This window comes from Maniola jurtina, chromosome 27 (assembly GCF_905333055.1).
Source record: "Maniola jurtina chromosome 27, ilManJurt1.1, whole genome shotgun sequence".
Taxonomy (NCBI): Eukaryota; Metazoa; Arthropoda; class Insecta; order Lepidoptera; family Nymphalidae; genus Maniola; species Maniola jurtina.
In genome coordinates this window covers 6,262,642-6,277,808 of record NC_060055.1, presented here as the reverse complement: position 1 = coordinate 6,277,808, position 15,167 = coordinate 6,262,642, and the positions used below count along the sequence as shown (strand labels likewise).

Below are 15,167 nucleotides of genomic sequence, written 5' to 3'. Positions count from 1 at the left end.
CGAGTCCGACTCGCACTTGACCGGGTTTTCTGTAAAGGTTAAAGTAATAAGTAAAATGTATAAATATCGAAACTTTATAGTGTACTGTAATTCAATATTTTGTATTTATAATAAAATTTGTAAGTATAGATTTTTTTGGCAACTTTTTATTGTTGTTCAAAATCACACTTCACACTAATATTATAAAGGCGAAAGTTTGTGTGTATGTGTGTGTGTGTGTGTATGTTCGTTACTCCTTCACGCAAAAACCACTGGACGGATTTGGCTGTTTGGAATGGAGATAGATAATATCCTGGATTAGCACATAGGCTACTTTTTATCCCGGAAAATCAAAGAGTTCCCACGGGATTTCAAAAACCTAAATCCACGCGGGCGAAGTCGCGGGCATCAGCTAGTTCAGATATATAAGTTTGCCCTTGACTGCAATCTCACCTGGTGGTAAGTGATGATGCAGTCTAAGACAGACCTGGGCTACCGTGGAATGGATGTGCTATTAAATAGTGCGAAGCCGGGGCTTAGTCAGTTAGTTATTTATTACATCTTGTAAACGTTTCATACGTTTTATACACGGATACAACAATCTACCTCAATTATACCCATTATGTACCACAAAAGAAAAGGTTCCACGGGATTTTGAACCCTATGCCGTAGCAATAAGGCCTATGAAATAACAAAGAAATGAAGTAAAATGCGTGAAAATGAGCTAAAGAGATAACTCAAGACACGGTGGTTGGGTACGGAATTTCTATTTATCAAATTGACATCTAGTGCAAGAGACAGTTGTCAATTTTGATGCAACGGGAACACAAGAAAACGATAAAGTTGAAACCTAAAACCCGACTGCGATCGTCTTAATAAACGCTGAAATAATATAGTATTAATAGCTGAAGTAATATAGTAATAATGTAGTTTTACCGTCTGATTTTTAAAAACCCATATCTACGGGAACGAAGTCGCGGGCATCGGCTAGTAATTAATAATGAAAGAAAAAATATTTCTTTCTTTAAATGATAAGAAATAGAATGCTTGGGAATGAGTTGCTTAACAGCTTTGATAGTTGATAGTTCCGATAAGTTTAAGTGATATTAAAAAGAATACCCGGCTGAATTCGTTGTGGGCTCTTCTCAGACATGGGCGCGTTTGAAACCCTCGTGCCTTAGTTTTAAGTTTACGTTATTGTTTTTCACCATTACCTCATTATATTCTTACAAATTCAACAATCAAAAAGTGAATAATCAACAACTTAGAAAAGATGCTTTGAGTTTGAATTTAATCGTTACTAGAGAGAGATTACTCATGATTTTTACTGTAAAAATAAATAAATAAAAAAGTAGCCTATGTCCTTCCCCGGGATGTATTCCAAGTCTTTACTCAATTTCATTAAAATAGGTTCTGCGGTTCGGCCGTGAAAACGTAGCAGACAGACAGACACACTTTCGGATTTACAATATTAGTATGGTTAGATATAATTCTGCAACCATCTCTTAGCCTATAGCTATAAAAGAAAAACGTTTTCAATAAGTAGGGTCGTTGACTTTATGCGGTAAATATTTATTGTAAGTGTATAATAAATTATAAGTGTTATCATTTGTCATGTATGTAAATACTAATAAAAAAATATAGAAAAAAAGTTACCGGTTAGAAAAAAAGTTAGAGTTTTACCGGTTTTGCCGTGCTTGTTAAATATATTTTTTAAACTACCTACATATTTTGTAGTTTTTTTAAATTTCAACTTATACAAGTGCTAAAAAATTTACGAGACATTTCACCGCGTTTAATAGCCTCATCGGGTGACGGTAGGGCTGGCTCATTTTTTGCGCAACGGATCAACCTGGCTGTCCAGCGTGCAAATGCAGCCAGTATTCTTGGCGCCATTCCACGCGGGCATGATTTGTATATGAATTAGATAAGGCTAGCTTTAAGTTTTGTTGTAATATTTTCTTAATAAAAAAATTATAATAATTAAAAAAAGATACAAGTTAGGTTTTTTAAGGTATGGCTACCTACTTATAGTTCTATTGCTGATTATAAAATTAAAACACTTTAATTGGTAGGTTCTCTCAGAATATTACCGTGGTTTAAGCCTCAATAGCTCAACCGGTAAAGGAGTGGACTGAAAACCGAAAGGTCGCCGGTTCAAACCCCGCCCGTTGCACTATTGTCGTACCTACTCCTAGCACAAGCCTGACGCTTAGTTGGAGAGGAAAGGGGAATATTAGTCATTTAACATGGCTAATATTCTTTTGTAAAAAAAAAAAAAAAACAATCGTATGCGGAGGGATCTAGGATCCCGCCGCATTTATTATTCTAAGAAACCAATCTTGACGCAAGTGACAACAACAAAGTACAAAGTTTCAACTCAAGCGGAGAGCGATAAACAGGCGCATTTAATGGAAACAGACAAACGTACATTATTTTTTATTTAAAAGAAGATTTTACTTAAAAGTTGAGAATAGGGATTTCTTAAAACTAAACTTTGCGCGATTTTAATTTGTAATTTTTCAAAATATCTACCTAGGACAATCTTTTAAAAAGGTGTAACTCAAATCTTATAAAGGTACTTGATGTTAGTTGTTATTAAAATTTATTTTACTTAGCTGTGGTTTCTATATATAGTTGAATAATAATTATTGGAATTATAACACCTTTTTATAAGTTGTCCTTTTTTATTTTTTACCAGAATAAATTAAAAACCTATGCCTAAAATAATAAAACTGTTTCATTTCCTCGTTTTCATGTACGAAACCATTATGGAACAGTTACTTAGTAAAATAAAGTCATCATAATTTTTAATTATTGACGTGATTCGCTCAAACTTTTTTGTGTTACAAAATACCGATAGATTTTTTATACAATTTTTTTATCTCATCATAAATTCAAATTCAAATCATTTTTATTTAATTAGACTTTTACAAGTACTTTTGAAACGACAAGAGCATGTACCACTGGTTCGGAATGCCTTTCCCACAAGCAAGAAACTCGGCGGCTGCTCTTTTCAAAGATTTGATATACAATATTATGCCATGTATAAAAGCAATTGAAGTTTACTTAGTTTTTTCCATTAGGCTGTTTATCGAAGGGCTGTATGATTATAAACCTTTGCCTACCTGCCCAAATCATCCGTTGCTTGTCAACCTCTTTGTCCCAGCTGTCAAGTAATTTTCCCGCCTTTTCCCGCGCACACACCCACGAGTCCCCGCCATTTTCGCCGAAACAGTCCAAAATCGACATTAAACTGGGTCCCACATTTCTTCCAAAATTCATAACATATTCATAGGATCTTTCGAAAAGACTAGCACTATTAACAATGTGAAACGAATTAAAACAAATTAGGAATAGTATGAAAACTTTTTTATCCGCCATTTTGGCGTTTTGACAGATCATGCGCGCGCAGTTCGGCGGTGAAATGCTTTCGCGCCCAAGGTTAGACTGGCGGGCTGGTGTGAAAGTCATCTAATATAGATGCTGGGTATATGTGTAGAATGGATTGCGCGGTGTGGGAACTCAAATAAAAAGAGACAGAAAATGGTAGGCTGCACGATTAATATAAACCCACCTATTTCATTCCTAGTTCTATCACAGAAAACCTAAAAGCACCTTAAGTTACAGCGGGGTGATTTCCTAACTCAGTGACCAACTCATTAACCGACTTCAAAAAAACGAGGAGGTTCTCAATTCGTCGAAATCTTTTTTTTTAATTTCGCTAACTCAGTCACCAATTTTTTTCCGGCTCTTTTTCACGTATAGCTCCTCTGGAAAATAGTTAAATTGAATTTCTGATTCAATATTCGGTTTCAGATTAATGTGCTACACTAACCACCAAAATTATCACCAAAATTTCAGGTTTGTAAATCTACTGTGTATGTTTGTTACAATTACAAACATACACATAGTACAGTTATGAGATAGAGACCTGTGAAATGCGCACGGATAGACAGACAGACAGCAGAATGACAGTAATAGGACACTACTTTACTCTTTGGGTGCGGAACCCTAAAACGGGGAAAAAGAGAAGTTTAGGTCACAGCGCTGTGCGAGCTGAATTGCAATTTATTGCGCTGTAACAAGAGTCGCTATTATTTTATTTAAATGTTTTTGAGGTGTGAGCCTTCTGTACCTGAATTGTACCTATTAAGTAATCATCGTCATTATAAGCCGATAGACGTCCACTGCTGAACATACGACTCTAGTTGGGACGTCCATAGTCCATACGCCACGGTCTCGTTTGATGCCGTCTGCCCACCTATAATAAATCACACTATCACATCACACTATCACACTAATATTATAAAGGTGAAAGTTTGTGTGAATGTGTTTGTGTATGTTTGTTACTCCTTCACGCAAAAACCATTCGACAGATTTGACTGAAATTTGAAATGCAGATAGATAATATCCTGGATTAGCACATAGGCTATTTTTTATCCCAGAAAATTAAAGAGTTCCCACGGGATTTTGAAGACAGCTTCAAAACCCACTGAGCTGTGTCGGTTACTCTGGTGCTCCTATGGATCTATTCATTTCTGATTTGAATGTAGAGAAATTTTCTCGAAGGAATTAAAAACCCCCTAATTTGCTATAATCCGCAGAAAAGGCAAATCTGTATAGTGCAGCAAGCGACACGCACCGTCTGCCCCCCCACTGCTAAGCATGTAGGAAAAGCCAGCCACCAACTACCACCACGCAACAGCACACAAATCTACCAGAACACACTTCCTTGGATATCATGGACTTCCGCAAAGTAACGCTTGCCTCTATACAATATTTGAGCCACGTGCGTGGTGTGGCTTGTTTGGTGGCTGGCTTTTCCAGCATGTTTATCAGTGGGAGGGCGGGCGGTGCATGTCGCATGCTGCATGTTGCACCATACAGATTTCTTTGGTTTGGCGGATTATAGCAAATTAATCTTTTGGTTCCTTGTATATCATGGACTTTCGCAAAATAACGCCTGCTTCTATACTCCATATAGATTTGTCTGGTTTAAAGTAGCAAATTAAGCTTTTGGTTCCTTGTAAACCTATACCTGTCTCGCTCACAGTTACATAGCGAGCGATACATACATCGCAAACCGTTTCACACGGAGTCGGATACTTTCTTCGCGTGCGGCGTGTCCGTGCGTAAGTTTAATTGCGACCTTCTTTTGTATGCGGATGTGTTACTCATTTGCAGGGTTCGTCAAAATCCGATATTTCGACCTCCCCGGCGTAGTGGTGACCCTATGTGGGAGGTCCCAGATCCGATTCCCGGCGTCGACAATGTGTAATTTATAACTTCTAAATTGTCTATGGTCTGGTCATTTTGCGGATTTGATGGCGCCATAAAAACATAAAAACTGACATAGGCTAAGTACTTTTTATCCCGGAAAATTAAGGAGTTCCCACGGGATTCCTAAAACCCATCCGCTTAACCGATTTGTATGAAATTCGGTACCGAGGTAGCTTGCGTCCCCGTAATTGACATAGGCATTTAATCCCGGTAAATCAAAAAGTTCCCACGGGATCTTTAAAAACCTACACGCGGACGAAGTCGCGGGCATCCTTAAGTAAGGAATAAGAAAGAAGAAGATATTAAAATTACGTGAGTAATTAGTCAAAATTTCTAAAAAAAAAATGGTAGCCATCCCTAATAACCATAATCAATTTGCCTCGACCATACCATAGTGCGTAAATTACATAAACACAATTTTATGAGTAGGTAGGTAAGTATTTAAATTGTTCATAAGTAAATTGATTTTCTATGGACAAGACACACTTTCGTTATATATTTTCGGAGTTGTATACGATTTTGATCCTTAACTCCTAAAGCATAAACACAAGAATTGGTTGTTCGTGGAAACTTTAGTTATATACTTATTATCTACAATCCACTAGCTCATACTGGACAGCAAAAATTTCAAACCCCTATTTCACCCCCTTAGAAGCTGAATTTTCAAAAATCCTTTCTTAGGGGATGTCTACGTCATAATAGCTATCTGCGTTCCCAGCCCGATCCGCCAATTAGTTATAGGAGTGCGTTGATAAATCGGTCAGTCAGTCAGTCAGTCAGCTTTTTAACCCCCGACCCAAAAAGAGGGTGTTATAAGTTTGACGTGTGTATCTGTGTATCTGTCTGTAGCATCGTAGCTCCTAAACGAATGAACCGAATTTAATTTAGTTTTTTTATTTATTTGAAAGGTGGCTTGATCGAGAGTGTTCTTAGCTATAATCCAAGAAAATCGGTTCAGCCGTTTGGAAATTATCAGTTCTTCTCTAGTTTTCTTATAGAGGTTTTTTAAATTTTGAGTTATGCATTCTGGGGATGGACTGTCAGAAAAATCAAAGAGTTCCCCAGGATTTTTAAAAATCTATATCCACGCGGACGAAGTCGCGGGCATTATTATATTCTCCTATATATCTTTGTATAATTGGTAAGTTTCTGTGTTAACAATACTGATGCAATAACTAAGTGGGTTTAAGCCAATTTATGGGCGATCATAGGGCTTCCTAAATCCCTTTAAAGGGAAATGAACCCTAGGAATTGGGTCATTTCTAGGGCTAACAACCATTCATCATTATCTTCATCACTCCATCGCCAGTCCACTACTGAGTACGGGTCTCTTCTCAGAATGAGAAGGGCTTAGGCCACAGTCAGCCACGCTGCAGCTGGTCCAATGCGGATTGGCAGACTTCACACACCTTTGAGAACATTATGGAGAACTCTCAGGTATGCAGGTTTCCTCACGATGTTTTCCTTCACCGTTAAAGCAAGTGATATTTAATTGCTTAAAACGCACATAACTGAAAAGTTAGTGGTGCGTGCCCGGGATCGAACCCCCGACCTCCGATTAGGAGGCGGACGTTCTAACCACTAGGCTATCACAGCTTTCGCGTATCTACGAACCGACCGGTGACCCAACATGAAATTTGGTACAGGGTCAGCTTACATCCCAGGGAAGGACATACTATCTTTTATCCGGAAAATCAAAGAGTTCCCACGGGATTCTTAAAGTCCCATTCGCGTAACTGATTTGTATGAAAGGTGCCGAGGTAGCTTGCGTAATTGACATAGGCAACTTTTGTCCCGGAAAATTAAACAGTTCCCACGGGATCTTTAAAAACTTAAATCCACGCGGACTAAGTCGCGGGCATCCTCTAGTTACATAATATATTAAAACGAACAAACCATAACTGTTTCCAATGAAACATTTACACCCATTACACGACTAATAATATGTTAAAAACTAAACAATCTTTGCATGTGAAACGCTAGGGGAAAAGGACTCTGTTTTGGACTTTACGGAACCCTAAAAATAAGAACAAAGTTGGCGGCCTTCACTCAACCGACCTAGCCTTCTCTTGCAGGCAACCAATGGTGTAAAAGGACAGGTACAGATACTAAACTTAGAGCTAGGGCTTTTTGAAGCGATCATCGCATAGGTTTTGACCTAAATGCATAATAGACAATTAGAGCCTCAATAGCTCAACCGGTAAAGGAGTGGACTGAAAACCGAAAGGTCGACGGTTCAAACCCCGCCCGTTGCACTATTGTCGTACCTACTCCTAGCACAAGCCTGACCCTTAGTTGGAGAGGAAAGGGGAATATTAGTCATTTAACATGGCCTAATATTCTTTATTAAAAAAAAATTTTTTGCTAGTGTAGCGTAGTGTAGAAAAGAGCTGATAACTTTCAAACGGCTGAACCGATTTTCTTGGATTATAGCTAAGAACACTCTCGATCAAGCCACCTTTCAAACAAAAAAAAAACTAAATTAAAATCGATTCATTAGTTTAGGAGCTACGATGCCGCAGAGAGATACACAGATACACACGTCAAACTTATAACAGCCCTCTTTTTGGGTCGGGGGTCAATAAAAGTAGGTAGGTAGTAATTCATACATCATATTAATCACTATAACGATATTGAACCGATTTTCCAACCAACCTAACAGGTATAATTAGAAGGTACGTAATTACAAATATGTAGCCATTTGCAAAGGTTACACTACAATTGATATAACCTGATTTTTTTTATAGATATATCACCTCGCGTGGCTGTCGTTCCTTCGATCGCTTTGTTTACTTAAAAATTAAAAAAAAGTGCGAAAAAATATGTGAAAAAATAAGTGAAAAAAATTGTATTTTTTTTAACTAATCCTGAATTCAATAATAACAGCAAGTAATGCTTAAATATTAAATAAAGAAATCAGCTAATAAAAAAAATAGATTTAATCTTTTAGTGCGTGTGTTAAAAAAGTGTGGAAAAAGAGTTTTTTTTTTCAAAAATTATAAATATGTATATTCATTCAAAGCTCATCACAATAATTACTAAGTATAATGATATTGTAGACAAAGAATAAATGATATTAAACTGGTTTTGTAATCTAGTTAATATAAAAAATTGAAGTGCCTGTCTGTTTGAACGGGCTAATCTTCGGAATATCTAAACCTATTTTGACGGAACTTTCACAGATAAGTAGAGGATTAACCAAGGAGTAACATAGGCTACTTTTTTAACCGACTTTGAAAATGGAGTTGAGTTTTTCTACCTATGTACACTGATATCTCCGAGATTTCTGAACCGATTTGCGTAATTATTTTTAATCGATAAAGGAACTTTGTGACACTGTTCCACAAAAAATTTGGATTCCAACTCCTCAATCCTGATGCTGCAGGGTATCTGACCGCGGGCGAAGCTGCGGACATCAGCTAGTCTAACCTAACTATGTAGTTCGCGGCTAGGTATAATTAGTAGGTACGTAATTATGCAGCGATTTGCGCTCGTCGCTCGTAACTCGTAAGGTCATACTCTACAACTGATACAACCTGATTTTTTCATAGACATTCCACGCCGCGGGGATGTCGTGCCTACGTTCGCTTTGTTTACTTAAAAATTAAAAAAAAGTGCAAAAAAATAGTAAAAAAATTAGTGACAAAAATTTAAAAAATATATTAAAGAATTTAATAAAAAATAAAAAAGTAATTTTCAAAGATAAATTAAAGGCGATTGTTTAAAGTTTGAATTGAAAATCAGGTATAACATGTTTTATAAGATTTAAGAACCTAATCTTTTAGTGAAAAAAAGTGTGAAAAAAGTGGTTTTTTTCATTCATAAATATAAAAAAAAGTAATGAAAGTTTGGTTTAAGAAAAAACAAAAATAGCGAGTAATTTTCAAAAGATAAATCAAATGCGTTGAAACAAATAAATAATAAAATCAGATATATAAATCAGTGTAAAAAAAATATTTTCTAGAACATTTTTTAAAATATCATTTTACTCTCTTAGATTTAGGACTATGTTGTTCTCGTTGTTGTTCTAAACCTTAAAGTATTAGAACCATATCTAACATAACTTTAAACTTAAATTATTATTATTTACTTATTAATAGCGGCAATACTGTGAAAATTTTAAGTCTCTACCCATTTATGGTTCATGAGAAACAGCCCGCTGACAAACAGACACACAGACGGACGGACGGACAGCGAAGGCTTATTAATAGAGTCCCGGAATTCTACGGAACCCTAAAAATCAAGGTAGTTATAAGTAAAGAATTCAAATACGTGCGTAAATTAATACAAAGTTGTTGAATGTTTATGTTCAAGTATAGGTTAAATCATTTTGTAACACGTTTCATAGAATATTTTCATTTAATCATTGCGTTGTCTCAAACTTACCTATAGTACCTAGTCCACAGTTCAAACTCTGAAAAAGGACAAAGGTCTCTTGTAAGAATATTCACACTCCGCGTCTGTCCACTTGTTGACTAGTTAATTTTATATCCCGTAGCTTTAGTTTTAACAGGGCTATCTCCGTCACTTACTCCATACAATCGTAGTCCCAATTTCATTTGAATATTAAGCAACCAAAGTCCATGAAATTTTGCAGACATATTCTAGAAACTAATATCTGTGCCTGTGGTGTTTTAGATTTTTCTAAAATTATGTAGTTTTAAAATTACGAGAGCTCAAAGATTTGTATGTGAATTTTTAAGACCGCGTAATTTTGAAACCGAATATTTTAACGGAAATCTGGAAAACCACAGGCATAGATATTAGTTTCCAGAAAGTTTCTACAAAATTCCATTGAGTATGATTGGTTAGTATTCCAATGAGAGACGAACTACGTTTGTATGGAGCGAGTGACGGTGAGACCCCTCTAACAATTCCGACCATCAAAAGGAGTACAATTGTACTTACTTTGAATAAATGATTTTGACTTTGACTTTGACTATAATCAAATCAAACAAAATAATAAAAATCCATCAAGTTTTATAAATTCAAAGTGCTTTAAGTGTTCACATATTTTACATTTTCAGTCTATTCACGGATTAACCGATTTTGACATTTGATGCAAAATTAGCTTAGGTAAGTACCTCTACATAATATTATTATCTCAGAAAATCAAAACGTTTCCACGGGATTTGAAAAAGTAAATTAATCCAACCGGACTTTTAAAGAAACCACAGGCAACATGTATTTTAAATTAAAAAACCAGTCAAGTGCGAGTCGGATTCGCACACGAAGGGTTCCGTACCGTCGTACAAGATATATTTAACACTTTTATGTAGAACACTGCAAATAATGACGGACTGCGCCAACTATATGTGATTTTGTAAATGAATTGTTTTGTGAACACATTCATTTTTGTGATGTAATCACAAATTCATGGTTTGCGAATTTTTCCCTTTACTTGTGATTTAAGACCTACCTACCTGCCAAATTTCATGATTATAGATCAACGGGAAGTCCTCACGGGTTTCTTGACAGACACGACAGACAGATAGACGGACAAACAGACAAACAGAGCCTCGATAGCTCAACGGTTGAGGAGCGTACTGAATTCCGAAAGGTCGGCGGTTCAAACCCCACCCGTTACACTATTGTCGTACCCACTCCTGGCACAAGCTTTACGCTTAATTGGAGGGGAAATACTCCCCGTATTAATCATGATTATCATGGCTAATATTCTTAAAAAAAAAAAGTGATCCTATCATCATGAGCAACGCATCACCGGCTCACTACAGAGCATGGGTCTCCTCTCAGAGTGAGATGGGCTTTGGCTATAGTCTCGCCTAGCCAAGTTTCGATTGGCAGACTGACAAAGTGATCCTGTAAGGGTTCTTTTTAAGGTACGGGACTCTAAAAATATAAATCAGTGACTTTACTGTGTACAATTAAGCTGTTATAAATAGAGAAACAGGTTTAAGTAAATCAGTCTGAGTAACATGGAATTACTTATACTTTATTAAAAATGTTTAAAGAACTTGATTGTGATGTTAAAAACTTGGTTTTTTTTCCACAAACCGTTAGTCGAATCTATAAAATAGTTTTTATTTACCAAATATTACAAGTTTTGTACTTGGAAAAGCTAATTTATAAACTTCGAATATATATTATAATATACAAGAAGACGAAATCGCGAGAAAAAGGATATTTTTTTAGGATTATTTAATTATAATAAATAAGTACCCGACTAATCCTAAAAAGCAATTTATCTTTTCAGCCACTAAGTGAAAGTGAACATGAAAGTGAATAAAAAATAAAAACAAAAAATACTATATAACAAATCTTGAAAAAAAAAAATTGTAAAACAAATATGGCAGTGGTTTAGGAGGATTTTTTTTTTTGATTTTTTTTTGAATTTTTCCAAAATGTGTGACGTCGAAGCCCAAGTGCAGCCAACAAAAACGATTAAAGAGAACTTCACAATAAACCTGTTCTTACGCACAATTTTCCACGTTATATATTTTGTGTGGTTCGTGTGTGTGTTATCTTGGGGTTGCATGATTTGGTTCACGATCACCGACGACCAACTGAAGCATCCGATTCTGAAGGATCTGAAGATTTTGGCGCCATTTTTCTTCACGAATTGGAATTTTGTGAGTATTTTTTTTTTGTTTTTTTATCTATGGCACTGTTATTTTTCAGGCACTACGATGTAGCGCTGTTTTCTCCAAATATCGGCAGATTTTTGTGCTTAGCTGGTTTTTAGGGTTCCGTTAACAAAATAGTAAAAATGGAATCCTTATGGAGCACTTTCTCCGTCCGTTAACTGTCATATTCGATTATTGCAGTAACTATTATAGCTACCGAGATGAAATTTTGAATACATAGTTGTATATACCGTGTATAAATAATAGTGGCCCAACATCATTGTTTTTTTAAATAAAAATAGCGAGCAAACGAGGAATCAGAATCAATAAGAATCGAAAATTGGAGGAATTTCTATCGAGAAAAAAATTCGCGAGTTTTTTTTACCGATCTGAGCTAAAAGTTTAATTTAGTAGAAAAAACATAGTTTGAGAACGAGTTTGATTTACGTCATTGGTTCACGCAAAAATTCGCAGTATCGCCTCTAATAGCAGTTTTTTCCCCAATGGGATTTTTTAAATTGCTCTTTTTAGGGTTCCCTTATCACTTCATTTTCTGTCCGTCTGTCGTGTCTGTCAAGAAAACCTATAGGATACTTCCCGTTGACCTAGAATCATGAAATTTGGCAGGTAGGTAGGTCTTATAGCATAAGGGAACGAAAAATCCGAAAACCGTAAATTTGTGGTTACATCACAAAAAAAATTAAAATGTGGCCATGAACAAATAATAATTAGTATTTTCAACTTTCAAAGTAAGATTACTATATCAAGTGGGATATCGTAAAAAAGTGTTTTATCCGTACATTCTAAAACAATTTTTTATTTATTTTTATTTGATTTATTGTGCAAAATATCAAAAAAAAAACAGCTGTAGTACGGAACCCTCGGTGGGCGAATCGAACTCGCACATGGCCGGTTTTTTCCCCAATTGGATTTTTAAATCGGTTTTTTTTAACTAAGTAGACCTGTTTTAAAAACCTGTACCCTATCTATACTAATATTATAAAGAGGAAACCTTTGTATCTTTGTATTTTTGTATGTTTGTATTGAATAGGCTTAAAAACTACTGGACCGATTTCAAAATTTCTTTTACCATTACTTAGAGGGATTCTTCCGAATCCGTATAGGCTATATTTTATCCCGGAAAATAGAAAAAATAAATGTCCACCCGTGCGAAGCCGGGGCGGGTCGCTAGTTTATTATATTAGAACGGTGATAGCTTGTGGTTAAGTGTTAGTGGTTAATGCTCAAGTATTAAAGGCGCCGGGATAACCTAACCCGTAGGTATAACTGGTAATGTGTGGCACAGCTTTCAAAAATAAACTTTTCTTTCTTTCTTTTAGATTAACCTTCTATTCAAGAGGTCGAGGGTTCGATTCCGGACTGCGAACTTTTCAGTTATGTGCGTTTTTAACCCCCGACCCAAAAAGAGGGGTGTTATAAGTTTGACGTGTGTATCTGTGTCTCTGTGTATCAGTGTATCTGTCTGTGGCATCGTAGCGCCTAAACGAATGAACCGATTTTAATTTAGTTTTTTTTTGTTTGAAAGGTGGCTTGATCGAGAGTGTTCTTAGCTGTAATCCAAAAAAATCGGTTCAGCCGTTTGAAAGTTATCAGCTCTTTTCTAGGTACTGTAACCTTCACTTGTCGGGGGTGTTATAAATTTTTAATTTACACTTGTAAGCAATTAAATATCACTTGCTTTAACGGCGAAGGAAAACATCGTGAGGAGGAACATGCCTGAGAGTTCTCCATAATGGTCTATATGAAGTCTGCCAATTCGCACTACGCCAGCGTGGTGGAATATGGCCTAACCCATTTCATTGAGAGGAGACCCGTCCTCAGTAGTGGGCCAGTGATGGACTGATCACGATGATAACGATTTATTATTTAAGCGCTATAAAAATATACATGTAGTAATCTGTATATGTTTGTTAGTTCATCTATGCCGTTGTAACTCCCAAACTATTATTTTAATTTAGACTAGCTAATGCCCGCGACTTCGGCCGCATGGACTACGCTTTCAAACCTAAATTTTACCCCCTTAGGAGCTGAGTTTTCAAAAATCCTTACTTAGCGGATGTCTACGTCATAATAGCTATCTACATGCCAAATTTCAGCCCGATCCGTCCAGTAGTTTGAGCTGTGCGTTGATAGATCAGTCAGTCAGTCATCTTGGATGAAATTCAAGTCAGTCAGTCACCGTTTTCTTTTATGTATTTAGATGAATGAAATGTCAGTAAAAATATAATGAACTAGCCGATGCCCGCGACTTCGCCCGCGTGGATTTAGGTTTCAAAATCCTGTGGGAACTCTTTGATATTCCGGGATAAAAAGTAGCCTATGTGCTAATCCAGGATATTATCTATCTCCATTCCAAATTTCAGCCAAATCCGTCCAGTAGTTTTTTTTAGTTTTAGTTTTTGCGTGAAGGAGTAACAAACACACACACACACACACACACACACACACACACACATACAAACTTTCGCCTTTATAATATTAGTGTGATAGTGTGATTACTACCTGCCCTAGACCTAGACTTACATCTAGGAAATTATTAAGTTCTAGAATTTATAACACGCAATTATATTATTGTTGCTAAAACTAGCGGGAAAAATCATTGAGATGAATGAATTAACGGAGGATAATAAATTGTAGGTAATAGGTATAACAAGCGAGTGATAATAACTATGCTTTGGCACTTAGGTATACAATCGCCTATAGGAAGCGACTAGCTATCGACTATTTTCTCGCTTAGCGGATATGCTCGCTTTATGGTCCCTTGACTCTCCGTCACTTACTCCATACAATCGTAACTTGAATCTCATTTGAATACTAAGCAACCAAAGTCTATAAAATTTTGCTGACACATTCTAGGAACTATGTCTGTGTATGTAGTTTTCTAGATTTCTCTAAAAATATGTATTTTTAAAGTTACACGGGCTCAAATATTTGTATTTTTCTATCAAAAAAGGCCCAACTTTGTGCTCGTTTTTCTAGACAACGAAGCAATTAGAGCCTCAATAGCTCAACCGGTAAAGGAGTGGACTGAAAACCGAAAGGTCGACGGTTCAAACCCCGTCCGTTGCACTATTGTCGTACCTACTCCTAGCACAAGCCTGACGCTTAGTTGGAGATGAAAGGGGAATATTAGTCATTTTGTAAAAATTAGTCCTTAAATAAATAAAAAATAAAAAATAAAATAAAAAAAAACATGGCTAATATTCTTATATATATATATATATATATATATATTAAAAAAAAATTAAACACGTCATTTTGGTAAAACCCATGTAAAACCACAGACTTCTTAAAAACGTA

The 15,167-nt window shown here is 36.0% G+C and overlaps 2 protein-coding genes across 3 annotated transcripts in view; one reads left to right on the top strand and one right to left on the bottom strand.

Moving 5' to 3' along the window:
- The window catches only part of LOC123879013, a 36,949-nt gene extending 33,535 nt beyond the window's left edge, over positions 1–3,414 (bottom strand). Inside the window, exon 1 of the mRNA XM_045926478.1 lies at positions 3,108–3,414. Within this exon, the coding sequence (XP_045782434.1) occupies positions 3,108–3,384 (277 nt within the window). The 5' untranslated portion in view covers positions 3,385–3,414. The remainder of the gene's footprint in view (positions 1–3,107) is intronic.
- A 5,385-nt stretch (positions 3,415–8,799) lies between these two features.
- The window catches only part of LOC123878955 (androgen-dependent TFPI-regulating protein-like), a 28,297-nt gene continuing 21,929 nt past the window's right edge, over positions 8,800–15,167 (top strand). Inside the window, exons 1-3 of one of the 2 annotated variants that reach the window (XM_045926349.1) lie at positions 8,800–9,006; positions 10,290–10,338; positions 11,477–11,852. In XM_045926349.1, coding sequence (XP_045782305.1) covers positions 11,625–11,852 — 228 coding nt within the window. In that variant the 5' untranslated portion in view covers positions 8,800–9,006; positions 10,290–10,338; positions 11,477–11,624. The remainder of the gene's footprint in view (positions 9,007–10,289; positions 10,339–11,476; positions 11,853–15,167) is intronic. The other variant, XM_045926348.1, reaches the window with a different exon arrangement.